Source organism: Quercus lobata, chromosome 10 (genome assembly GCF_001633185.2).
Source record: "Quercus lobata isolate SW786 chromosome 10, ValleyOak3.0 Primary Assembly, whole genome shotgun sequence".
NCBI lineage: Eukaryota > Viridiplantae > Streptophyta > Magnoliopsida > Fagales > Fagaceae > Quercus > Quercus lobata.
In genome coordinates this window covers 12,122,643-12,150,542 of record NC_044913.1, presented here as the reverse complement: position 1 = coordinate 12,150,542, position 27,900 = coordinate 12,122,643, and the positions used below count along the sequence as shown (strand labels likewise).

The 27,900-nt window shown below is 41.4% G+C and overlaps 1 protein-coding gene across 1 annotated transcript; it reads left to right on the top strand.

The window, feature by feature from the left end:
* The first annotated feature begins 696 nt into the window (after positions 1 to 696).
* LOC115963329 (aldehyde dehydrogenase family 2 member B4, mitochondrial-like) lies at positions 697 to 5,165 on the top strand. Its single transcript, XM_031082294.1, has 11 exons — positions 697 to 984; positions 1,654 to 1,788; positions 1,939 to 2,081; positions 2,191 to 2,344; positions 2,436 to 2,665; positions 2,755 to 2,844; positions 3,111 to 3,284; positions 3,366 to 3,503; positions 3,870 to 4,007; positions 4,094 to 4,155; positions 4,433 to 5,165. The coding sequence occupies exons 1-11, from the start codon at positions 897 to 899 to the stop codon at positions 4,704 to 4,706; spliced, it is 1,626 nt and encodes a 541-aa protein (XP_030938154.1). The 5' UTR covers positions 697 to 896; the 3' UTR covers positions 4,707 to 5,165.
* The last annotated feature ends 22,735 nt before the right edge of the window (positions 5,166 to 27,900 follow it).

Below are 27,900 nucleotides of genomic sequence, written 5' to 3'. Positions count from 1 at the left end.
TCTTTCTCTACCATTTTTCCATTTTTCTTGTTTTACAAACAATAAGCCAATATACTTCCTACTCAGAAATTTGGCTAAAACCAAAGTACTTATACTTATTAGTATTACTCAAAATTGTAAAATACTAAAACAAAACTAAAAACCCAGAAAAAAAAAAGTACTAGAGAAAGCAAAAGTTTGCCACTCATATGATTTGGAGGAAAATTAAAAAAAAAAAAAATTCCCCAACTTACTAGGATTAATAAAATCATCTCTTACTTTTTAGTCGGTCGATTTTTTTTTTTTAACAAATAACACGACTTTTTAAATAATATATGTAGATTGTTTTATTAATCATCACCTAATAAATCGAAGGAAATTATTTTAAAACTAGTTTGAAAAAAAAAAGTATATATAATAAAATAAAATACAATATAAATTAGTTTTGGACCTGCACGTGTAGAGAGCACTAGATAAAGATGCAAACAGACCATATTCCACAGTCTGTAGTGTGCACTATGCAGGTGAGAAACACCATTGTCGTTTCTGAGGTTTCTCTCTCTACTTTGATTATTTCTATTTCTAAAAGTCTATATTTATTTTTCCAATATATTGGAGGCCCAAGTGATTGTGATATCTAATCTATCATATTTATATACCAATAGAACCACTTCCCTTTTTTTTAAAGTTATCTCTATCCAACCCAATAATCATAGTCACAAAACATAACGTCTAGAAATGATAAAAAGTCACATTCACATTTCTGGCTCGGAGTGAGAGAGAGTGCTACATGTGACAATACATGAGTGTGAGCTCTCTGCCAACTTGAGCATAAAAACAGAGCACACTCTGTTTTCTTATCATTAAAAAAAAAAAAAAAAAGGAAGGAAAGAACTTTGAGGTAATTCTGTGTGGCCATGGCAGCTCGCAGACTCTCCTCCTTGCTTTATCGCTCTCTTGCTGCTTCTTCTTCATCTGGGTCTGCTCCTCTGCTTTCCTCTCTAGGTGATGATGATGATGATGATAAATGATGCCTTTTCTGTAATTTTGTTGCCTTTTCTCTTTCTGTCTTTTTGGTTTCACTTGCTTTTATGTTTCCTTACATGACTGATAATTATAACATCTTTGTATCTTCATGACTTGTGTTTGGTGTCAAAATTTTTCTTCTACTTATTTTCATTTGTATAGAAGATAGTTTAGAAAGCTAAAAACTTCATCGTGTGAGGGAAAACAAGATAAAATTTTTTTGAATCTGAATAATTCCTTTTTTGCTTTTTGAAAAGTCTTTTTCACTGTATAAGGACTGAGAAAAAGGAATTGTATATAACTTTTGAGTAAGCCTGGCTTGGTTGAGGTTTTGACGATGAACAAGATCAATAAAGGACTAGAGTCAACAAGTCATGGTTTTTGAGAGATGGGGTTCCTTCTTATTTGGAAAGTTTATCTAGAATGATAGAGGAAACCTATTTTTCTATTTGGTGAATATAACAAGAAGGGAACGTGTAATTTGGTGCCGATTGGAAACAAAACAGTTACCAAAATTCTTCTCCACCACTACATGCAATATTTAAGCGTTTTCCCTAGTTTTCCTTATTATTCTATAGTTTTAGTTTTGATTCTTACATCTTTTACCAAACTTGTTTGATGAAGTTATTTACAAAATTTGATCCTCAGGAAGAAGTTCTGGCTGTGGGAGAAGCATCAACAGGTTTAGCACAGCTGCAGCAGCTGAGGAATTAATCATTCCACCTGTTCAGATAAATTACACTCAGAATCTGATTAATGGGCAATTTGTAGATGCTGTATCAGGTAATTGTTATTATTTTTCTTTGAACAAGACTAATAGTTTACTTTCTTTCTTTGTTTTTCATGGGGTACTTTTACTAATTGGTATTTTACAATATTTCTGTGACTGATGATTCCTGATGGAGCTAATCTTGGACGTTCTATTGGTCGCAGGAAAAACATTTCCAACATATGACCCTCGTACTGGGGAAGTGATTGCTCATGTTGCTGAAGGTGATGCAGAAGATATCAACCGTGCTGTAGCCGCTGCCCGCAAGGCATTTGATGAGGGACCATGGCCAAGGATGACCGCTTATGTAAGAAGAATACGCCTCTGGTTTTGTTTTGCTATTCAATTAGTATGTGAGTGATTCCTAAATGTATACAAATTTTATGATACATTTGCAAACCATATATGGGTTTCAGGAAAGATCAAGGATATTGTTGCGCTTTGCTGATTTGGTTGAGAAACACAGTGATGAGCTTGCTGCTCTAGAGACATGGAACAATGGGAAGCCTTATGAACAGGCAGCCAAATCTGAATTACCACTGTTTATACGGCTATTTCACTACTATGCTGGTCAGACCACTAAAGCTAATTCTATATTTTTGCTTTTATTTCAGAGTGCATTGTGTTTTTTTCTAATAATTTTTTATTATAAATTATTCAGGCTGGGCAGATAAAATCCATGGACTAACAGTTCCAGCCGATGGAGATTATCATGTGCAAACATTGCATGAACCAATTGGAGTCGCAGGGCAAATCATTCCCTGGAACTTTCCTCTTGTCATGTTTGCTTGGAAAGTTGGGCCTGCTCTAGCATGTGGTAATACCATTGTCCTAAAGACAGCAGAGCAAACACCATTGACAGCACTCTTTGTGGCAAAGCTGTTCCATGAGGTGGGCTTGTTGATTGTTTACGCATTATTTTTCTTTGCTTTGTTCGCTCAAGAATGATCTTGTAATTTATTCTGCATCCTTTGTGACAGGCCGGTCTTCCTCCAGGTGTTCTAAATATAGTTTCTGGCTTTGGTCCGACTGCTGGTGCAGCACTTGCCAGCCATATGGACGTGGATAAGGTATATTGGGATCACTAGTATTCAGGCTACATAAATTTATAGCTGATGAATCAGTTATATAGAGAGCAACTTAACCTGTTCCTTGAAATCATTTTTCTATTCCTGCCAATATTCATTGCCAAACAGAGTTTGAGTCTGTGAAAATTCTGGCCAGTATATATTTCGTATCACTTGTCAAGGCCTTAAAACTACTGATCTGGGAAAACCTTTTTTTAATTTGGACAATTGCACCACTTGTTTTGAAACTATTACCAATGCCTTTGCAGCTAGCTTTCACAGGATCAACTGATACTGGAAAGATTGTACTTGAATTGGCTGCAAGAAGCAATCTTAAGCCAGTAACACTAGAGCTAGGAGGGAAATCACCATTCATAGTATGTGAGGATGCTGATGTTGATAAGGCTGTGGAGCTTGCACACTTTGCTCTATTCTTTAATCAGGTTTGTTCAAGTGGTTTTCCACAGCTGGATTTGTAAGACGTGGATGCTTTATTTGATAGATGAATGCTATATTGTCTCCAGGGGCAATGCTGCTGTGCTGGTTCTCGTACATATGTACATGAACGTGTACATGATGAGTTCCTAGAGAAAGCAAAGGCACGTGCTGTGAGGCGTGTTGTTGGTGATCCCTTCAAGAAGGGTGTGGAACAAGGTCCTCAGGTATGTACCTGAGGATGAAATGGTTGTCACATTCTTATTAATTCCAAAAATTCTGGTTTATCTATCTTTTGCTGTCCTTGGCAGTTTAAATTAGACCTCTAGTAAATTTCTCCAGTTCCTGATTCATAGTTTGACGTGGGAATAATACCCATGGCTTTCAATAATACAGCAGCCTTCTCTATTTTGTTTTGGCTCAATGGGATTGTGAATATAACAAAACCTAAGGACTTTTTAATTCAACTGAACATAAAAATCCATGGGAGTAATACATTTTTCAAAGGTGTTGAGACATGTTCTATTTCATCTTAGTCATGTAATGTCTAACAAATCAAGTGATGCTGTTTCTGGACCTTATGAAAATCCCAGATTGACACGGAGCAATTTGAGAAAGTCCTTAGATACATAAGAGCTGGAATCAAAAGCAATGCCACCCTTGAATGTGGAGGTGACAGATTTGGCTCCAAAGGCTACTTCATTCAGCCTACTGTCTTCTCAAATGTTCAGGTACTAATAATTCCTCTCCAATAATTTCTCTATTATGCATGAAATACCAAATGATGTAACATGAATTTGATATTTTCATCAATCAGGATGATATGTTGATAGCACAGGATGAGATCTTTGGCCCAGTGCAATCTATCTTCAAATTCAAGTGAGTCTTAAACTTCCTGCAATCTGCTAAAATTGTCATGAACACTTCCATCTTTTCCATATTCTAAGCTGATGCTATGGAAAAAAACATATGTCCTACCTGCAATGCTATTTGGTCAACAGTAAAAAACAAAGAACAAACAAAGGGCTACATTTAAAACACCATGAAAAAGAAAACTTAAAACTGGTCTCTTTATGTACATGCCAACAAAAAAGAATAATGTACTTATTTGTGTTCATACTTAAAAGTCTCCTCCAAATTTTGTACTCTATACCAGGGATCTTGATGAAGTAATAAGAAGGGCGAATGCAACACGCTATGGTCTAGCTGCAGGAGTTTTTACTAGAAACTTGGACACTGCGAACACCTTGACCCGAGCTCTAAGAGCTGGTACTGTATGGATTAATTGCTTTGATGTGTTCGATGCGGCGATTCCTTTTGGTGGGTACAAGATGAGCGGTATAGGCAGGGAGAAGGGAATCTACAGCCTTAATAACTACTTGCAAGTCAAGGCTGTTATTACTCCTTTGAAGAAGGCAGCATGGTTGTAAGTGTCTAAGTTCCGCCTTATTGTAATAGTCTCATTTATCCTAAATAAAGGAGAGCATACACAGGCCGGCTTGTAAAAATGCAAAGAAAGTATCAATTTCCCCAAGAAAACTTGCTTGTTTGAACTTGACTGCTCCAATGTTGCTGTTTCATCTTCGTCAAATCCTGGTGTTCAGTTGCCTAGAGTTGCTGCATGACATTTTGAGTGATGATGATTATGATGTTATTTTGTGTTATCATTCTCATGTGAATGGTGTTGCACCTCTTCTACCGAGTGTGAAATTTATCATGTGGTTTATCTTTAACCTGACTGCAGTTATGGCTAACATTTTCTGAGGCAAATGCCATTGACTCATTGATGTCAGGCTTAAGACATTTATTAATCTTGCTTTCCAGTAAAAATTGTACACAAGGGTTGTTTACAGTTCAAAATGGAAAATAAAGTACGCCTTGTTGGTGCAGGATCTCTCCATTTTACTTAAAATTGAGAAAGTGCATTTTAAGGTTAAGATTTTATTTCTTAGATCTTATTATTTATAGAATTTCACAAACTCCCAAAAAGTGACTCAGTTAAATTTCCAACAGTGGAAAAACAAAGAGAGTATAATTTTCCTCTTCCTCTCATTCCCCCAGCCAAAAGTTTGTTGGGTGGAAGCACCGTGTGGGTCCAGCCCACTTGTTTGCCACTCTTGTCAAAGCTCATTTATGAGCTTGTCTTCTCAAGCCCACAAAGTCTGCTCTTTGGTTTAATGCAAATCTGAGCATGCATGGGAAGGTCTGACTTCTCTTAACGAGAAGTGATGCAAAGTTTCCAAAGTCAGCATGCCATTCCTTGGGCAGGGACATAGGCGTGAGACACGCTGAAACTGAAAAGAAGAAAAGAAAGAAAATGAAAAGAAGAAAAGAAAGAAAACAGAGGCCATTCGGCCTTGAGTGGTGAGCTGAGGCACAAAGAGCAATTCGGGAGTTTTAGAGTGAGCAAGAAACACAAAAGAGAGAGCTTCAGCTCAGAGGTGCAGTCCGAAAAGATAGAGAGAAACACAGTGAGAGTGTAAGAGAGTGAAAAAGAAAAATGAGATATTTTTCTTTATTCAAGTTACACACAAGGAAAATAAATTGGTAGAGTTTTCATAAAGCTTTTGAGTGCTACAATTATAGAGAGTTGGATTATTAAGAGGAAGATTTTGCTACTGGTTTTATGGTGAGATTGTATTTACTCATTGAGATTTATTTGTTGTATATTTAATTTATTGTGAACTCAAGTTTAGTATAAACTTGATAATTATTGTAGTTGCACGATTTTCCTGGCCCAAATTCGATTGATCAGGCCCTGGCCCAAAGCGCAACCCACAATAAATATTTGTAGAGGATGGGTCAAAGAACTTGGCCTCAGCGAGTCTATTCAGTCTGATGCATGGGCAATATGGTTGCAGAAAATAAAGACACGAAAATGGATCTCTCACGTATAAGTTTATTTCTTTAGCTCCTCATACAGAATTTTTCGTCCTCTTCTCTAAGGGACTCCACTACATTATATAGTTCCCTCCTCTCATCTCAACCCTACACTTGTTGACTATCTAAGCACCTACTTGAGTGGCTGTCCCATCAGACGCCTTCATCTCTCCCCATGTGAGTTGCAGAGGCCAAGGCGGTACTGTTCAGGGTCATTTCCTCATTAATGCGGCCAAGAGGGTGGTTGGGGCGCAATTAATGTGGTGGTAGCTCTCCATGGGATATTTTGGATTTTATTCATTTTATATGTTGGGAGGATGAACTGAAGTGGTTGGGGAGAGCTCCTCGTCTGGGCTTCGTGAGGTCCGAGGAGTAGTTACTCCTCGGACAGGTTTCCTTGGCGTTTATTGGGATTGAGTAATGCTTCATACGTGGTTTCTCTTCGGACAGGACGCTCCTCGGACGGGCCTGAATTTGGAATAGCCCATCATTTCTGGGTCGGGCCCCACATTAGCCCCTCAAAACTCCGGTTTCTATCTCCCTCCGAGGAGGAAAAGACGGGGTTTTGATATTTGGGAGAGGGTGGAAATAAGGAGAGCGTGTGGCGCGCGTGCGGACCGTTACTTCTAACGCGCTGCAATTTACGAGGCGCGGCCATTAACTTCTGGAGGCGTTATGTTCCCTCATCCAACGGTGTGGCGTAGATCGAACGGCTATCGTTTTTTTCCGTATTTTTAGGCAGGAGCGATCTTTTCTCTTTCCTCCTGGCTATATAAGACGTCATAGGGGTTCAGTTTCTTCTTTTATCTGCATTTCACAAACCTTAGAGGCTTCCAGAGAACTCCATCGAACCCCAGAGATACACGAACACTTGCGACCGTTATGCCATCGTAGCCGTTTTTGTGAAGCGTTTCGTCCACGAGAGATTCCCAGGCGCCTCATTGAACGTTTTGTGAAGGTACCAGTACATTTCGTTCATCTTGCTGTTTCAATTTCCTCCTCGGAATCTACTTTTTTTTTCTGAGTCTTTACTTTTGTTCCCCGGTTCAGTCCAGATGGGTAGATTTGAGAAATTAGTTAACACCCCCGCCGCTATGGAGGCCTTTAGGGCTAAATATCACATTCCCTCGGGGGTTGGGTTGCGGTACTGTCCTCTTGAAGGAATATTGACAGATAAGTGTGCGGGAGAAGTCGTTATCCCCATGATTGCCTTTATAGAGGGAGGGATGACACTTCCCATGCGTAGGATTACAAGGGAGTACTTGTTCAACCATAGGTTGACGCCGTACCAGTGTGCCCCGAATATGTTCAAGATACTAGGCTGTGTAGATGTCTTAAACGAGCGGATGAATCTAGGCCTTACTTGGCACGATGTGGCTTATCTGTACGAATGTCATCGCCTCGGGGATGAGGGGTATTATCTTAAATCCCGGAACGAGGACGTTAGGTTGATCTCTTGTCTCCCAATATCCAATAAGACAGTGAAGAATGATTTCCTTATTGCTTCTGGGGAGTGGTTCGACGGTATTCATTGTCCAACTCGGACAGGAAATCCAGGTGCGGCGTCTCTAGGATCGGTCCCTTTTGGGATAGGATTTAGTATTGAGGGGTTACACTTTTTGCTTTCTTTATACTTGGAAGATTTCGTGGACTAATCCTCTTTTCCTTGATTGTTTGCAGATAAAATTCACGTCGCCCCTCGGCTAAACTTTGTGAACGTGCCAGCGCTGAACTACCTTCTTAGGTCGGAGATCTACGTTTCCGAGGACGGGCAGTTGCGTGCTGCCCATCTGGTTCTGGGCTATCAACCCCTGAGCAGCTCTTTCCAGGCTATCGGTCACGCCATAAGGGCTGGTAGTCCGAGGTTGGCTAGGATTGACGTGTCCAGGGACAGGCTCCTAACTGAACACGATCTGCCACCAGTTGTGTTGCCCGGTGTTAGAGATCCCTACTTGGCAGAGCAGCTACCTCCGCCAAACGAGCCTGGTGCTGCCGCTCAGGTCGAAGGGGAAGCTGAATCATCTCGTCTTTCCCTTGAGGCAGAAATAGACGAGTTTTATTTTGAGGAGGAAGTTCAACAGACCCCTTTGGTGGAATTTTCTGATCCCGAAGGAGAGCGGGACCGACATTCTGCAGTTGGTGTTCCTTCCATCGTTATCTGCTCGGACGATACTTCGGACGAGGAGATAGAGCCCATGGCAGAAAAAGGAAAAACTCTAAAGGAGCTGATGGCCTCCCGAGGGAAAGGCCGGTTGCTGAAAGGACAGTCCTCGAAGGCGCCAACTCCACCACAGGGCAAGACCCTCCCTCCTGTGGCTCCTACGGACACCTCAGACCTTGGCCTTAAGGTTAATCCGGACTTAAAGAAGAAAAGGCCGGCCGACACTCCTGAGGAGGGCGAGGTGGTTGCCCAACCGACCAAGCAGCAAAAAACCACTCGCGCGCCAAGGAGCAGAAGGGGCAACTCCTCGGAGAGTCGAGACGAGGAGACTCTTGCGGATGTACGTGCTACTCCGCGTGTATGGGGCCCCAGATTGGAACTGGATGGGGTGGCCATTCCCTACAATGCTTCGATCCGAGAGTACAATCGAGGCTGGGCGGGCTACGTGGCCGAGGCCTTAGAGCAGCCCCTACTCCTTCCTCGGGATATGGAGGCTTATAGGCGGTTCTCTCAGCCCGAGATCTTCCTATCCCTTAAAAGGGATCTCGCGATGGTAAGTAATCCTTTTACTGTTTCATTAATTTATTTGACCTTAGATTACAGCAATCTTGTTTCGTTTGTAGATTACCCAACAGGTGTTCGTGGCTGAGGAATTTTGCCATGGTAACAGTAGTCGGGCTGAGGTCGAGAACCAGGCGCGAGCGGAGGTGGAGAAAACCTTGGGGTCCCTCCAGCACGATTACGCTGAACTTATGGACAAGTTCAAGGAGTCGGAGAACCGGCGCAAGTCTGCAGAGGCTGGTTTGAAGAGTGTTGAGGCCCAGGCGGAGGACCAGCGCAAGGAGCTGTTCTCGACCCAGATTAACCTTGCCACCGAGAAACAGGCAGTGCAGGATCTCAAGACCGCTCTGCAAAGGGTCGAGGATGAGCTGCGACGGGCCAAAGAGGAGGCCCAATTGATCCGAGAGGCCACAGAGGCTGAGAAGAGTGCCGCACGCCAGCTCGGGGCCGAAGAGACGGAGGCCAGGCTATCCGAGGAAATCCCCGAGGTATGCCGGGAGTATTGCGATATCTCATGGTCTCGTGCCCTCGACGCTGCAGGAGTTCCTACTGACTCGGCGCTGAGACTGCCCGAGAGCATCTTCTATCCTAAAGAGATCCGAGCGTATCCTGATGGTGTCCAAGCTGCCTCTGAGCAGGATCTGGCGACGCCTGATGCCGTCCTTGTGCCCGATATGGCGAATGATCCCGTCGTAGACTCTACCATCGAGGTTCCGCCTCCTCAGCCCGAGCAGAAAGGAGATCCTCCTGCTGAGGCTTAGCCTTCTAGGCTTTTGATCTTTGTACTCTTTCCTTTTTTGACCGAGAGTCGTCCAATTTTCCCGCTCTTTTGTAAGGACCTCTCCTTCTAATGTATTCGGAATATTAATATAAAATGTTCGTTTTGCTTACTATGGATGCACGTCAGTAGCGCTCTTCTTTAAACATTTGCAACTATGTAGATACAGATAAACGGTCAAGATAAAAATGGGTTTTTGGGCTGCGCATCTGAGGGTTGCGATGGTGCCAGACTGCGCGCACGTATTAAAATGGTCTCCTTTAAGTAATGATCTCCCAATCTACCATAAGCAATAATTTCCCCCAAGTCTGTGGCCCGAGGAGCCATGCAGGATTTAGGTTCTGTTTAAAGCTATGAATAGTTGTCTTAAGTATTAATTTCCCCTTAGTCTGTGGTCCGTGGAGCCATGCAGGACTAGGTTCTGTTTAAAACTTATAAGTAATAATTTCTCCCAAGTCTGTGGTCCGAGGAGCCATGCAGGACTTGGGTTCTGTTTAAAACTATGAATAGTTGCCTTAAGTATTAATTTCCCCTTAATCTGTGGTCCGTGGAGCCATGCAGGACTAGGTTCTGTTTAAAACTTATATTAGTAATAATTTCCCCCAAGTCTGTGGTCCGAGGAGCCATGCAGGACTTGGGTTCTGTTTAAAACTATGAATAGTTGCCTTAAGTATTAATTTCCCCTTAGTCTGTGGTCCGTGGAGCCATGCAGGACTAGGTTCTGTTTAAAACTTATATTAGTAATAATTTCCCCCAAGTCTGTGGTCCGAGGAGCCATGCAGGACTTGGGTTCTGTTTAAAACTATGAATAGTTGCCTTAAGTATTAATTTCCCCTTAGTCTGTGGTCCGTGGAGCCATGCAAGACTAGGTTCTGTTTAAAACTTATATTAGTAATAATTTCCCCCAAGTCTGTGGTCCGAGGAGCCATGCAGGACTTGGGTTCTGTTTAAAACTATGAATAGTTGCCTTAAGTATTAATTTCCCCTTAGTTTGTGGTCCGTGGAGCCATGCAGGACTAGGTTCTGTTTAAAACTTATATTAGTAATAATTTCCCCCAAGTCTGTGGTCCGAGGAGCCATGCAGGACTTGGGTTCTGTTTAAAACTATGAATAGTTGCCTTAAGTATTAATTTCCCCTTAGTCTGTGGTCCGTGGAGCCATGCAGGACTAGGTTCTGTTTAAAACTTATATTAGTAATAATTTCCTCCAAGTCTGTGGTCCGAGGAGCCATGCAGGACTTGGGTTCTGTTTAAAACTATGAATAGTGGTCAGTAGCCCAGCAAGCAGCGGATAATCATGAAAGAAAACGTGTGCTAAGCCATTCTCATTAATAATAATATCTTCTGAGGTTATTTACATTCCATGGTCGAGGTACAGCTTTTTCATCTAAATCTTCTAGGTAGTAGGCGCCTATTCCGGCCACGGACATGACACGGTATGGTCCCTCCCAATTGGGCCCCAACTTGCCCCAAGAGGGGTTCTTTGCGCTGCCAAGAATCTTCCTCATTACCAGATCACCTGGCCCCAGAGGCCGTGGTTTGACGTTAGCATCATACCCTTGTCTCAGCTTCTGGTGATAATAGGCCACATGAATCATCGCTTTTTCCCTTCTTTCTTCGGCTAGGTCCAGACTCCGTTCCAATAACTCATCGTTATCGCTTGGGGTAAACGATCTAGACCTCAGTGTGGGAAAGTTGTTCTCAATCGGGGGCACGGCCTCAGCCCCGTAAGTCATCGAGAAGGGGGTCTCACCGGTCGATCGTCGCGGCGTCGTCCGATAAGTCCATAAGACATGGGGGAGTTCTTCTACCCATCTCCCCTTCGCCTCGTCCAACCTCTTCTTCAGTCCGTTCACTATGACCTTGTTCACGGCTTCGACCTGTCCATTTCCCTGAGGGTAGGTGGGGGTGGAATATCGGTTGATGATTCCAAACTCGCGGCAATACTCCCTAAAGTTTTTACTGTCGAACTGCAGACCATTGTCGGAAATGAGTGTACGCGGGGTCCCGAAGCGGGTGATGATGTTCTTCCAGATGAATTTTTGGGCGTCCACGTCCCTAATGTTGGCCAATGGTTCAGCCTCCACCCATTTAGTGAAGTAGTCCGTTCCGACTATTATGTATCGCTTGTTCCCTACGGCCTTGGGGAAGGGTCCAACTAGATCAAGGCCCCATTGTGCGAACGACCATGGACTCGAGAGGGGGTTGAGAACTCCTCCGGGTTGGTGGATATTCGGGGCGAATCTTTGGCACTGATCGCACTTCTTAGCGTATTCTTGGGCCTCTCTCTGCATGTTCGGCCACCAGTACCCCTGGGTAAGTGCCCTGTGTGCCAGCGATCTCCCTCCGGTATGACTTCCACAAATCCCCTCGTGTAACTCCTCAAGCAGAGATTCGGATTCTTCTGGGTGTACGCAGAGTAGGTACGGTCCAGAATAGGAGCGTCGATATAGTTTGTGGTCCTCTGACAGCCAAAACCGAGGAGCATTCCTTCGTATCTTCTCGGCTTCCAATTTTTCTTCCGGCAAGACGTCGTTTTGCAGGAAGTTCTTTATGGGATCCATCCAGTTGTGACTCTTTCTGATCTGGTGGACTCTGGCAGGGCCTCTACTGATGGGACCTGCCTGGGCTAGATCTTCAACCAGGATCACTCGCGGCAGATTATGTGCCGAGGACGTGGCGAGAGTGGCCAGCGAGTCCCCATGGGTGTTGCCACTCCTGGAAATGTGTGTCAGATTGAAGGACTCAAAATTCGTCTGCAGCCGCTTGACTTGTCCCAGATACTCTTGCATCCTAGTATCTCGGGCTTCCAGCTCACCCATCACCTGTCCGACTACCAGTCTGGAGTCCGAGAACGCTTCTATCATTTTTCCGCCCAACCTTTGAACCATCGTCATCCCTTGAAGTAAGGCTTCGTATTCGGCTTCATTGTTCGTAGCCGGGAATCCGAGCCTTAATGATTTTTCAATGGCAGCACCGTCCGGGGATATTAAAACTATCCCGACTCCTGACCCTCTCTGGTTGGCTGCGCCATCTACGTAGACTTTCCAATGCGTGTTCCTCCCTGTTGAGATCGCACCAACCGACTTCCCATCCATGTCCCTCTTCTCGGTTATTGTTTCTATGGAGGGCTTAGCAAACTCCGCTACCAAGTCTGCGAGGACCTGCCCTTTGATGGAGGATCTGGGCATATATTTTATATCAAAGGCTCCCAAGAGCGCACTCCACATGGCGATCCTCCCTGTATAGTCAGCGCTTCGAAGCACTGCTCGGAGGGGAAGCTGAGTCAGAACGATGACCGTGTGCGCCTGAAAGTAATGAGGAAGTTTTCGGGTTGCATGCACTATTGCCAGAATTGCCTTTTCTAAAGGTAGGTATCGCACATCGGCCTCATGTAGTGATTTGCTCACATAGTACACCGGTCGCTACACCCCATTATCATCCCGTATCAGTACCAGGCTTACAGCGTGGGGAGCTACGGCGATGTAGGCAAACAGCACCTCATCCGCCTCAGGGCTGGACATGATGGGTGGTCGGGACAGGTAGTCTTTAAGTTGCTGGAAAGCCTGAACGCAATCCTCCGACCATGCAAACTCTTTCCACTTGTTTATCAGGAGGTAGAAAGGCCGACATCGATCCGCCGATCTCGATATGAACCGGTTCAATGCCGCAATCATACCAGTGAGCTTCTGTACTTCCTTCGGATTCCGAGGAGCCTGTAGGCTGTTAATGGCTTTGATTTGATCGGGACTTACTTCTATTCCCCTGTGGGTGACCATATACCCTAGGAATTTCGCAGACCCTACCCCGAATGAACATTTGGAGGCATTCAGCCGCAACCGGTGCTCCCTTAATATGGTGAAGATTGTTCCGAGGTCCTTCACGTGCTCGGACGCCCTTCTACTCTTGACGACCATATCATCTATATAAACCTCAATGATCTTGCCCAGTTGTGGTTCAAACATCCGAGTCATCATTCTTTGGTAGGTTGAGCCTGCGTTCTTTAGCCTAAACGGCATCACCTTGTAATGATAGTTTCCGATGGGCGTCATGAAAGCCGTTTTCTCTTGGTCCTCTAGCGCAAGGGGTATCTGATGATAGCCTTGGAATGCGTCCAGGAAGCTCATTCGAGGGTGCCCCACGGTTGCATCCACCAATCGATCAATTCGGGGTAGGGGGAATGGGTCCTTTGGGCATGCCTTGTTCAGGTCCGTGAAGTCTACGCAGACCCTCCATTTCCCTGTCTTTTTCTTTACCACCGCCGTGTTTGCCAGCCACTCTGGGTAAAAGACCTCTTTGATAGCCCTCGCTCTTTTTAGCTTTGCCACTTCGTCTTTTACGGCACTAGCATGTTCCTTTGAAGGGCGTCGGGGTGGCTGCTTCTTCGGAGTGGAAGAGGGGTTGACGTTCAGGTGGTGACAAATAAGGCTGGGATCGACGCCCGGGGCGTCGTAGGCTTCCCATGCGAACACGTCGACATTTTCTCTAAGAAATCCGACCAGTTCCTCCTTTTCTTGAGAGGGCAATTCCGAGCCGACCAGAAAGAACTTCTCCGGGTCGTCGTTGACGATGATTTTATCTAAACTTTCACACCCTATCTCCTCGGCCAGTCCTTCGTCTTGCTCTGCCGAGGCGGCTGATTGCTATAAACTTTCAGGGGCCGAGGACTCGGCATGGGGCCGATGTAAGACGGCGGCCACCATACACTGCCTGGATACGGCCTGATCTCCTTGGATCTCTTCCACTTGTCCTTTGGATGGGTATTTCACCTTCTGATGAAGTGTGGAGGTTACGGCTTCCAGGGCGTGGATCCATGGCCTGGCGACTATCGCGGTGTAGGGTGAGTAAACGTCGACGACGATAAAATTCACTTCCACCACCTCCGTCCCAGTCTGTATGGGTAGTCGGATTTGTCCTTTTGGCGTAACCATTCTTCCCTCGAAACTAAGAAGGGGGGAGTCATAAACTGCCAAATCTTCTGGCTTCAGGTTCAGCCCCTTGTATAGATCAGGGTACATTATCTCTACTGCACTTCCCGAATCCACCAACACCCTTTTCACGTCAAAGCCCCCAATCCTCAGAGTGACCACCAAGGCATCATCGTGAGGTTGAATAGTTCCTCTCTTATCCTCATCCGAGAACCCCAGTATCAAAGAGCTTCCCTTTTTTGACCTTTTGTGTTCCCTCTGCCTGCTCCTGGAGGGGAGCCGATCAACAGCTAACACCCTGGGAATGGGTGGTCCCGTTCTTCCTGGTGCAGCGAAGATGACATGTATCGTCCCGGTGGGTGGTCTTAAGGTCACGTCCTTTCGAGGCTCTTGTGTTGTTTGGCCGGTGTGGCCACTCGACGGGTGCAGCAGGTGACGTAACTTTCCTTCTCGGACCAACTGATCCAGATGATTCCACAGATTCCTGCAGTCCTCAGTAGTGTGCCCATGGTCTTGATGATAGTGGCAGTACAGGTTCTGGTTACGTTTGGAAGGTTCTCCAGCCATCTTTCCCGGCCACCTGAAATAGGGTTCATCTCTTACTTTCTCCAGTACCTGTTGTACGGGCTCTCTGAATATGGCATTCATTGTTTGCGGGTTACTCTGCCCAGCCTGTCGCGAAAAATCTCTCCTCGGCTGACCATGATTGTGCAGTTCCGACCTGAAATCATTTGCTTTGGGGTGGATAACCTTCTCCTTCCCCCTCCCTTGCAGCTGATCTTCCTCCACTCTTTTGTACTTGTCTATCCTATCCCTCAACTGATCAACGTTGGCAACCGGTTTGCCAGTGAGGGATTTCCTTAAGCCATGGTCGGTGAGGAGGCCGCTTTTGAACGTGCTGATAGCGACAGCATCGTGATTATCATCCAGGTCATTATATACTTCCCAGTATCTATCGGAGTATGCTTTCAAAGTCTCTCCCTCGTGCATGGACAAGGACAATAGCGAACCGAGGGGCCTGGGGACTCTGGTGTTGGTGATAAAGCGAGAGCAGAAATCCCGAGTGAGTTGCTTGTAAGAGCTTATGGAATTTGTCTTCAGGCCGTTGAACCATCTCATCGCCATTGATCCCAAGCTGGACGGGAAGATTTTACACATAAGGGCCTCATTTTGCGAGTAGATCGCCATCTTTTGGTTAAATTGACTCACATGCTCTACCGGGTCTGATCGACCGCTATAGATGGCGAACGCCGGTTGGTTGAACCGTCGAGGCAGCTCAGCCCCTTCAATTCTATACGTGAAGGGGGACCTTGAAACCTGATCCAACGCCTTCTTCATGGCGTCGTTTCCCGAACCCTTACTAGATGGGCTCTCATACTTCCGCACAGGGCGTAGTTCCTTTTCGTAGGTAAAGGTTTCACTTGGGGGGGTCCTTGACCTCCGTCGGTAACTCACATCCTCCGCATTAGAGGACTTGTCTGAGTCTGAAGGAGATCGCCTTCGCTGTGCTCGTCGTAGCTTCCTCTTCAGATCATCTATCTCTCGCTGCATGGCCTGGTGACTATTTCGCTTCTGGGACACGTGACTACCTATCTGAGTGTGACTCTGGCTTGTCCGGATAGTATGCACACTTCCCTCACGATTTTCCCTGTGGCCTGGGTTGACGGGATTATTTTGCCTCTGGGACTCGGCGGGTTGTGTCTGTTGGGAGTTAGCCTGCTGAGGATTCTCCTGGTGCGGACCTAGTTCTGCCATGCTTGACCGTTGTGCTAGCTGATGCTCTAGTTCTTCCCACAGACGGCGCCAATTGTAGTTGCACGATTTTCCTAGCCCAAATTCGATTGATCAGGCCCTGGCCCAAAGCGCAACCCACAATAAATATTTGTAGAGGATGGGTCAAAGAACTTGGCCTCAGCGAGTCTATTCAGTCTGATGCATGGGCAATATGGTTGCAGAAAATAAAGACACGAAAATGGATCTCTCACATATAAGTTTATTTCTTTAGCTCCTCATACAGAATTTTTCGTCCTCTTCTCTAAGGGACTCCACTACATTATATAGTTCCCTCCTCTCATCTCAACCCTACACTTGTTGACTATCTAAGCACCTACTTGAGTGGCTGTCCCATCAGACGCCTTCATCTCTCCCCATGTGAGTTGCAGAGGCCAAGGCGGTACTGTTCAGGGTCATTTCCTCATTAATGCGGCCAAGAGGGTGGTTGGGGCGCAATTAATGTGGTGGTAGCTCTCCATGGGATATTTTGGATTTTATTCATTTTATATGTTGGGAGGATGAACTGAAGTGGTTGGGGAGAGCTCCTCGTCTGGGCTTCGTGAGGTCCGAGGAGTAGTTACTCCTCGGACAGGTTTCCTTGGCGTTTATTGGGATTGAGTAATGCTTCATACGTGGTTTCTCTTCGGACAGGACGCTCCTCGGACGGGCCTGAATTTGGAATAGCCCATCATTTCTGGGCCGGGCCCCACAGTTATAATCTCTATTTTATAGTAGATATTTTTCGAAATTGTCCCATAATTTTTCCTTTTACACTAGAGGGTTTTCTACGTAAGATTTGGTGTTATTTTGTGATTGTGTTTATGTGGTGCTTGTTGGAATTTTTTTTTGTTTCCATAATATTGTTATTGCTTGGTAGTCATTAATCTTAATTCACACATAGACATAGAGGGGATTAGGATTTTTTCCCAACAAGTGGTATCAAAGCTTTTGGTTGCTTGGGTTTGACTGTCTTGTGTTGGATTAAATGGAGAATATGACCATGAATACTATGTTTAAACTCTCGGCGTCGAATTATTCGATATGGAAGCCGATGATGGAGGATGTCCTTTATTGCAAGGATTTGCATGACTCTATTAAGGGTGATAGTGTCAAGCCTAGTGATATGTTAGATAAAGACTGAGAGAAATTAAATAGAAAAACTACTAGGTGTATTAGACAATGCATCGATGTCGGTGTTTTTCACCTTGTGTCTCAGGAAACAAATGCAGAGGCTCTTTGAGAAAAATTAAGGAGTCTTTATGAAAGAAAGATAGCTTAAAATAAAGCTTTTATTGCTAGAAAACTTGTGAATTTGAAGCTTAAAGAGGGTAAGTCCATTGCCGAGCACCTTAGTGAGTTCCAAGACTTGGTTAATCAGATGGTTACAATGAAGCTAATAATAGATGATGAGTTGCAAGATTTATTGCTTCTGAGTTCCTTACCTGACAGTTGGGAGACTTTGGTAGTGTCACTTAGTAATTCTGCTTCGAATGGTGTGTTACAATTTGCCATGGTTAAAGATAGTTTGCTTAATGAAGAAACTAGAAGAAAGGATATGGGCAAGGATATTGCACATGCTCTTGTCACAGAGAACAGGGGGAGAAGTAAGTTTAGAAATTCTAAAGGGCAAGGTAAATCTAGAAGCCGGTTAGAGTCAAAAGGAAAATTCAAGTGCTTTTATTGTGATAAAGATGGTCACATAAAAAGGCATTGCAAGGCTTGGAAGAACAAACAGAAAAAGAATAAAAAAAAAAGGTGGATGATGAGAACACTGCTGTTGTTATAGTGTTGGAAGATGAGGTCCTAGTCATAGGACAAGATGATTGTTGTACAGTTTCAGATCCTTATGTTGAATGGGTGATTGATTCAGCTGCTTCTTGCCATGTTACTCCTAGAAAGGAGTTATTCATTTCATACAAAGGGGGAAACTTTGGGAGAGTGAAGATAGGCAATGATAGTTATGTCGACATTGTGGGAATTGGTGATATATGTGTTAGGGCTAACACTGGATACACCCTGATTTTGAAGGATGTGAGACATGTTCCGAATATTCGCCTAAATTTGATTTCCACTCATGTTCTTGATAAAGAAGGTTATGACAATTATTTCCATGACGGAAAATGGAGGCTTAGCAAAGGATCATTGGTGTTTGCTAGAGAGAAAATTTGTTGTGCACTTTACAAGACACAAGTAAAGTTGTGCAAAGATGTTGTTAGTGCAGCTCAGGAGGATTCTTCGCCTAACTTGTGGCACAGGCGGCTGGCTCACATGAGTGAAAAATGGTTGCAAATTTTGGCAAAGAAGTCTCTCATTCCCTTTGCCAAAGGTACATCACTAAATCCTTGTGACTTTTGTTTATTTGGTAAACAACATAGAGTTTCATTTAATATACACTCTACTAAAATACCCAATGTATTAGATCTTGTTTATTCTGATGTATGTGGTCTCATTGATGTTGAGACTTTAGGTGGCAATAATTATTTTGTTACATTTATTGATAATGCTTCACGAAAGGTATGAGTTTATGTTTTGAAAACTAAAGACCAGGTTTTTAAGCACTTCAAGAGATTCCATGCCATGGTGGAAAGAGAAAAATGGAAGCCTTTGAAATGTCTCCATAGTGATAACGGAGGTGAATACACATCTAATGAATTCAAGAGTTACTGCTTCTAGAAAGACGTTAGACATGAGAAGACAATTCCTAGTACCCCACAGCAAAATGGTGTGACAGAAAGGATGAACCGCACTATTGTTGAGAAGATGTATGTTGAGAATGGCTAATTTGCCTAAATCATTCTGGGATGAAACTGTTGTGATTGCATGCTACCTAATTAATAGATCTCCATCAGTTCCTTTAGGTTTTGATGTTTCAGAAAGAGTATGGACAAGAAAAGATGTTTCTTACTCTTACTTGAAGGTATTTGGGTGCAAGACATTTGTACATGTGCCTAAGGAACAAAGATCAAAACTTGATAGCTTGAAGGTATTTGGGTGCAAGACATTTGTACATGTGCCTAAGGAACAAAGATCAAAGCTTGATAGCTTGAAGGTATTTGGGTGCAAGACATTTGTACATGTGCCTAAGGAACAAAGATCAAAGCTTGATAGCAAATCCACTCCTTGTATATTTGTTGGATATGGAGATGCAGAATTTGGCTACAAGCTATGGGATCCAAAAGAAAAGAAGATGATCAGAAGTCGAGATGTAGTTTTTCATGAGAATGAAAACTTGGTAGACTTTGAGAAAATTGAAAAGCCTAAAACTACAGGTGGAGGTGTTCCTGATCTTACACTTCTTCTTCCTTAAATAATGCCACAAATAGGGAAGAGGTACAAGATGAGAATTATGGTGATGAACCAACTGAATTTGATGTTGATGAGCCAGGAGGTGTTGATGGTGATGATGTGACAAATATAGATGATGTTGGGCAAGGGGAGTAGCCTCCTCCACTAGTGGTGGTAGAACCTCAGGTGAGAAGGTCTACTAGAGAGCATCGTCCATCGACTAGATACCCCACTTCTGAGTATACTATGATTACTGAAGAGGGGGAGCTAGAAAGTTTTCAGGAAGTACAGTCTCATGAGGATAAGCAAAGCTGGTTGAAGGTTATGCATGAAGAGATGAATTCTTTGAACAAGAATAAGACTTATGACTTGGTGGAACTTCCTAAAGGCAAGAAGGTACTGAGAAACAAATGGATATTCAAGCTAAAAAAAGATGGTGACAAGTTAGTGAGGTATAAAGCTCGATTGGTGGTCAAGGGTTTCAGTTAGAAACAAGGGATTGACTTTGATGAGATGTTCTCTCCAGTAGTCAAGATGAGTTCCATTCAGGTAGTTTTGGGATTAGTAGCTAGCTTGGATCTTGAATTTGAGCAACTTGATGTGAAGACTGCTTTTCTTCATGGTGATTTGAAAGAAGAAATCCACATGGATCAACTAGAGGGATTCAAAGTGAAAGGGAAAGAACACATGGTTCGTAAGTTAAAGAAGAGTTTGTATGGCTTGAAGCAAGCTCCAAGACAGTGGTACAAGAAGTTTGACTCATTCATGGTGGGTCATGGGTACACGAGAACAAATGCAGATCATTGTGTGTATGTTAGAAAATTTCCCAATGGTAAATTTGTTATTCTTCTACTATGTGTAGATGGTATGTTGATAGTAGGACAAGATGCAGGTGTGATTGGAAATTTGAAGAAGGACTTGTTCAAGTCATTTGATATGAAAGACTTGGGTCTAGCAAGGCAAATATTGGGTATGCAGATTCTACGTGACAGGAAAGCTAAAAAACTATGGTTATCACAAGAGAAATATATTGAGCGGATTCTTGAAAGGTTCAATATGAAGCATGCCAAGCCAGTCAGTATACCTCTTGGTTCTCATTTCAAGTTGAGAAAGAGATCTTGTTCTTCATCAAAGAAAGAGAAGGGAGACATAGCATCAACCATTTATTCCTCAGCAGTTGGGAGTTTGATGTATGCTATGGTTTGCACACGACCAGATATTGCTCATGCAATTGGTGTTGTTAGCAAGTTCATGGTTAATCCTGGTAAAGATCACTGGAAAGCAGTGAAGTGGATCTTCAGGTACTTGAGAGGTAGCTCTAAATTGTGCTTGACTTTTGGTGATTCTAAACCAGTTTTGGAGGGTTATGTAGATGCAGATTGGGCAGGTGACTTTGATGGTAGGAAATCTACATCTGGGTATTTATTTACCTTTGCAGGGGGAGCTGTATCATGGCAATCAAGATTGCAGAAGTGTGTTGCCTTATCTACAACTAAAGCTGAGTATATTGCAGCTAATGAAGCAGGTGAAGAGATTCTTTGGTTGAAACGGTTTCTCCAAGAATTGGGTTTGAAGCAAGATGGGTATGTAGTTAATTATGATAGTCAGAGTGCTATAGACTTGAGCAAGAATTCTATGTACCATTCATGCTCAAAGCACATTGAGGTGAGATTCAATTGGTTGAGATTAGTTGTTAAACAACAGTCATTTGAATTAGAGAAGATTCACACAGATGAAAATCCAGCTGACATGTTAACTAAGGTTGTGTCTAGAGAGAAGCTAAAGCTTTGTGTCGGGTTGGCCGTCATGAATTCTAACTGAAGAGTTGGGTTGAAGATCTCCTCCGTAGTGGGTTGGAGGGGGAGATTGTTGGGTGCAAGCACCGTGTGGGTCCAGCCCACTTGCTTGCCACTCTTGTCAAAGCTCATTTATGAGCTTGTCTTCTCAAGCCCACAAAGTTTGCTCTTTGGTTTAATGCAAATCTGAGCATGCATGGGAAGGTCTGACTTCTCTTATGAGAAGTGATGCAAAGCTTCCAAAGTCAGCATGCCATTCCTTAGGCAGTGACTTAGGCGTGTGAGACACGTTGAGACTGAAAAGAAGAAAAGAAAGAAAACAGAGGTCATTCGGCCTTGAGTGGAGAGTTGAAGCACAGAGAGCAATTGGGCCATTTTTGTGTGTGAGTTTTAGAGTGAGCAAGAAACACAAAAGAGAGAGCTTCAGTTGAGAGGTGCAGTCCGAAAAGATAGAGAGAAACACAGTGAGAGTGTGAGAGAGTGAAAAAGAAAAATGAGATATTTTTCTTTGCTCAAGTTACACACAAGGAAGATAAATTGATGGAGTTCTTATGGAGTTTTTGAGTGCTACAACCATGGAGAGTTGGAGTATTTAGAGGAAGATTTTGCTACTGAATTTGTGGTGAGATTGTATTTACTCCTTGAGATTTATTTGTTGTATATCCAATTTATTGTGGACTCAAGTTTAGCATAAACTTGATAGTTGTAATCTCTATTTCATAGTAGATATTTTTCGGAGCTGCCCCGTGGTTTTTCCCTCTACACTAGAGGGTTTTCCATGTAAAATTTGGTATTCTTGTGTGATTGTGTTTATGTGGTGTTTGTTTGAAATTTTTTTTGTTTCCATAATATTGCTATTACTTGGTAGTTATTAATCTTAATTCACACATAAACAGAGAGGAGATTAGGATTTTCCCCCAACAAAGTTCATGTGAACACATCATAATATTGAAGTCTCTAGTTTTTGTTTATAAGCTTGGTCCATAAAACTTAATTAATAAATAAATAAATAAAATTATGAACACATCATAATTACTATATTTCTATGCAAGGATTTTAGTATAAATAAAATAACCATAAAAATAAGAAAATAATGTCTTAAAATCTAAAAACTAAAAGTTATATAAAATATGAAAAAGTAACAAACCATCATTGAGGCTTTTTACCTTATTTTCTTACATACAATTTTTTTAGAGACTCACTTTTCCATCCCTTTTATAAACCCATAATTCGACTACTATATTAGACATCATGACTAACTAGCAAGTTTCAAATTGCAATGATTTTCTCACCTTTTTTTCCACATTGAAAGGCAGGCCCATTATGTTTAACTTGGAGATATGGATCTACAAGAGCTAGAGACGTGCTATTAACTGAGACCTGTGTGACCTTTCCTTTATGTGGCTGTGGTTGTTGGCATTCAGATTCAGTATTAACCCCGAGTGAATTTATAAAGAAATCAAGGCGACAAGCTTGTTAAAACAAGAATGGGACATGTACAAATCAATGGCCTAGACAAAAACCCGAGTTGCTCTCATATAGGACCTTGTCAGAGAGAGAGAGAGAGAGAGACACTGACTACTCAGTCTATGTCAAGATAATTATACCATCCTCACTAGTGAGTGTGGCGCAGCAGTGTGAATCTCTCCATAAGACCCATCACTTCGAACTAAGGGTGCGTTTGAATCGACTTCAAACGATTTTCGGAAATCAATTTCCGGAAAATGGAGCGTTTGGCTGTGACGGAAAATATTATTTTCCGGAAATCCTTTTCCTGTTGACCGAAATTTGAAGCCTTGACCACGGAAATTAGAATCTGCCTTCATTTTCACTTCATTTCATTTCCGGAAAAAGAGAGAGAGAGAGAGAGAGAGAAGAGAGAGCCCAGATCAGAGAGAGAGAGGGACGATCGCGCCGCTCGTCCGACGATCGCATCGCGCCGACGAGCGGCGCGGTGGACGATCGCGATCGTCGATCGAGCGACGCGATCGACGATCGCGATCGACGAGCACAGACGAGCGCGCTCGTCTCTCGTCGATCGCGATCGTCGATGGACGATCGTCGATCGCGATCGTCGTCGTCGATCGACGAGCGCGCTCGTCGATCGACGAGCGCCGCTCGTCGATCGACGAGCGCCGCTCGTCGGACGCTCGTCGGACGAGCGTTTCGCCGAATTTGATGTATTTTTGGTAAACTGATTAAACGAACCAAACACCAAAATTAATTTTCCGTAAAATGAATTTTGTGACAGCCAAACACATGAAAACGTTTTCCTTTCCGAAAAATAGCATTTCCGGAAAATAGCATATTTTCCGGAAATGATTTTACGCGAACCAAACACAGCCTAAGTACCAAGAAGTCTTTGAGTTCGAGTAAACATGCAAGTCGGTGAGTACATATAGAACCTTGTATTATCCATATATAATTGTTGATAATTGTACTATCAATAAGTACACAAATAATTTCTCCCTAAAAAAAAAAATTGCACAAATAATTTAGCACCTATTTAGTTGGCAAATTATTAATGGTAAATAACAAAATGATGTTAATGATAAGCTCAGAAACCAGTAAAAGTTTGTCAACTCAACTATTATGGAAGAAGCTCTGAATATTGTTTTGTATGTAGCATTACTCTTGTACTATACTAGAAGCCCCTGAAGTTTTGGTATTTTTGTAATAGTAAGATTGTTACATTGATTGTGTTGAAACTAGAAAAGGAGAAGCAAAAAAGAAAGATAGAATATTAGGGTTACATGATTTGACTTAACGACCTATGTCCACAATGAAAGCCTTTGATGCATAGTTATTAAACCCAATCAGGCCCAACAGGTCGAACTAGTAACCCATTGAACCGGTACCTAAGTCGATCTGGTTGTTTAATGGGACTACTTATGCAATTGAATTGGTAAAACCTGATAAAACCTAGAGGGTTTTTTGTGACTTGTGCAATCTAGACAAGTTGTTTCTAAACAAGACATAATGAAAATAGAAATTTTATAATGAGATTGATGTTATGTTGGACTTTTTAATGAAGATATATAGAGCTTCAAGTTTTAGCTTAGATCATAATCCATGGGATTTGAGTACAACCAATGAGATATGTAATATGAATAGAATGAGATTTTAAATTATCAGATATACTATTTTTTTAGTTAATGTTATAGGATTTTATTTAGTAAAGAATTAACTGTTATTATATGACATCCTATTAATTTATGTTTTCTAGTGTTGTTGCTTTTGGAATCTTGATTTTGAATTATATAGGTGGCTAGTTTTTAAGATTTAATTTTAACTAGTTATTTATGTATTTCCATTTTTCAATTTGCATATTTATTTTATGAGTACTCAAACTTATTTTTATATTTTTTTATCTTTTATTTTCCCTTGCAGTTCAACCAATAATCTAATGACCTAGCTCCTAAATCGGGTTAAAATCTGATCCAAGTTTAATAACCATGCCTTGACGACTACATTTTTTTTTTTTTTTTTTTTTATATAAGCTCAGGTGTATTTACAATGAACCCTAATATAGTATATATAAAGACTATTGAGGCTAAAGTTAGGTGTACATGAGCTTACAAAATAATTGGGCCTCTTGGTCATTACACATAATTAACAAAATAACCTAATATCTATAACAGATAAAATAGTAAGACAATGATTAAGTTCTAACTTCTTTTTTTGATTCAATTGAGTTCTGACCTTAATTAGTATGGTTCTTGGCTTTTTACATGCCAAACAGAGCAATGATTGGAAGCTCCTCTCACGGTAAGTGGCTAAAAATCATTTGTATGCACTTGTTATATTTATGTTTCTTTTTAAAATAGATAGATAATAGGAGAGAAGAAATGAGATTTAAACTATAGACACGACACACTATAAAAGATTCCATTATTACTAGATTATCAGTTGCAGTACACCCAATTAACATTGTAGTTAATTTTTAGTAATTTTATGCATGTCACTTTAGTTGTTATTGCATAATTATCATAGGTGATCACGTTATGATATGGTATATATACCCCTTGCACATACAATAACCCACATTATGGGTAGTTGTGGCTGTCTATAGATATTGTGACTCACATTATATTATGTGATCACCATTCTAACGAAATTGCTATCAACATTTGGGACCAATAGTTACTATATCTTTATCTTAATTAAGGACGAGTCAAAAAGTGATCAAGGTAGGTTTCAAAACTTGCATTTAGAGCCTTTAATAGCTTTTACTTTGTGAACCTGTCAAACTCTCAATCCATCCTTGCGACTTGGGCAAGCCAATTGAACCATTGGTTTTATGTCTTTATTATATGATCGAGACGCGTAGATATGTTATGCATACTGACTTATATTATCACAAAGGTAGGGTTTATTGCACGACTCTTATCTTGTCTTGGCATTATTTATTACTTCTATTGTTGTCCATTCACATCTTGTTTCCTCCGAAAACAACCTGAAACGGTTAAATAGATATTTTTATTAAAAAAAAAAATCTAAAGAATAATTTATTGATCATATAATATATATTTAAAAAAAAAAATTCAGGGTGCCATTAGTTAAAATTTATAAATAGCTTCTTATTTATTTTTTTATAAATAAATATAGAAAGAAGTGGGATGATTTTCAAAAGTCAGGAGGCCATGCTCCCTTTTTAGGGTTGGCTTGATACAATTTGAGTTATAATGCACAAATTTTGAGTAGGGTATTTTTTATTATTATATATATTTAAAATCAATTTAAAATTAAAATTTTGTACTTACGTTTTATAATCATTTACTGATTTACTTTTCAATTGATAAAATGATTAATCGACTTAAAACAAGAATAATAGAATCTAGTTTATCATAGCCACCATTGTGACTTCAATTTTTTTTTTTTTTTTTTTTGAGAGGTCCATTGTGACTTCAATTAGTAGTAGAATTACCCAACACAACCAACTGATCTAAAGAAAGAATTTAACACATAAGTCGATAAATTAACACTAACTAAACCAATATCAATTTATATAGAAGGGAAAAATCTATTGCACATAGTGCATTTTACACATTGCAAAAATACATTGAAAACGTGACGTTAAGTTACGTTTTCAAAGTTGAAAGCGTTAGTATATTTGAACAGTGTGTATTGTACACATTGTGTGTAATAAACATTGCTTTATATAGAAAGTCTAATGTCATGATCTAGTTTCTCAGCTAAAGAAAAATTTTCATGATCTAGTTGTAAAATTTAAAAAGTAAAAGAGTTTTAATTTAAGAGAGAGAGAGTTTTACTTTGAGAGAGAGAGAGTTTATGAAGCCTGGAATCTCTCACTAGATCATAGATTCATAGAATAACGAATTTCTCTCAAACAGTGAATTGGCTGCGCTTGCCGACGAACCTGTAGCAGAACTTGGGTGGTAGGTGCGAGAAGGCAAAAAGTATTGAGACAAAGTAAGCTAATATCCCATTCATAATAAACTATATTATTAATTTCTCAGTCAAATTATAGTGATGTAGGAAAAACGAGCGCGTTATATTTGTCAAAAAATAATTGGTCCACGTTAACAAATATGTGCCATCTCATTAGTCAGCATCATGCTTAATTTGTTTAAATGAAGAATCACCAGCATTTTTTGAAGGATCAAGGGCCACATATAAGAACGATTTGTCAAAGTTCCAGCTTTGAATGAGCAATGAGATTTAGATATGCATGACTGGTTGTAGTTAGCTTAACTAATAATGTCTTTAATAGTTGAATAAAAGATGCGAGGTTCAATCTCTGTTTATATTAAAAATCAATTAGTGTCTTAGTATGATGATAAATAGTATAATCATCAGAAGGAAAAAATTGGCTTTTGCCCATTTCAAAAAAATAATCCAGCATTTTACCCTCTTTCCCAAATTAATTAGAGAAATGCCCTTCTTTTGAAACTCGATTTTCTCAAAATTGAGTTAAGCCTTATAGTGACGTTTTTAAGGATTCTATAGTGATGTTTTAAGGACCTATAGTGGCATTTTGTAATCCAATTTCCATGAAGTCGAGTTATAGGTAAAAAAAAAGAAAAAAAATTGCATGTAACTCGACTTCATAGAGATCGGATTACAAAACGCCACTATAGGTCCTTAAAATGTCACTATAGGCTCCTTAAAACGCCACTATAGGGCTCCAGATTTTTTTTTATTAATTTTATTTTATAACTCAATTTTGAGAAAATCGAGTTTCAAAAGAGGAGCATTTCTCTAATTAGTTTGGAAAATGAGGCAAAATGCTAGATTTTTTTTTTGAAAGGGGCATTTGCCCATTTTCTCTGTCATCAGAAAGATTCCATAAGTTTGAAACTCTATTAAAAAAAAAGAAAAAGATTTAGATATGCATGAGATATGGACCCAAATGACTTTACTCTATATAAACGTGACACAACCACATGATCTGTACAATTTTCACTAAAATTTATGTAATGGGTTTATGTTTAGTCTTATT

Bases quoted from the DNA above. Each gene is read 5' to 3' on its own strand.
- LOC115963329 (XM_031082294.1), top strand. From the start codon at position 897: ATGGCAGCTCGCAGACTCTCCTCCTTGCTTTATCGCTCTCTTGCTGCT. The intron at 2,082-2,190 runs GTAAGAAGAATA...TATGGGTTTCAG, and splicing joins GGCCAAGGATGACCGCTTAT to GAAAGATCAAGGATATTGTT. The intron at 4,008-4,093 runs GTACTAATAATT...TTCATCAATCAG, and splicing joins CTGTCTTCTCAAATGTTCAG to GATGATATGTTGATAGCACA.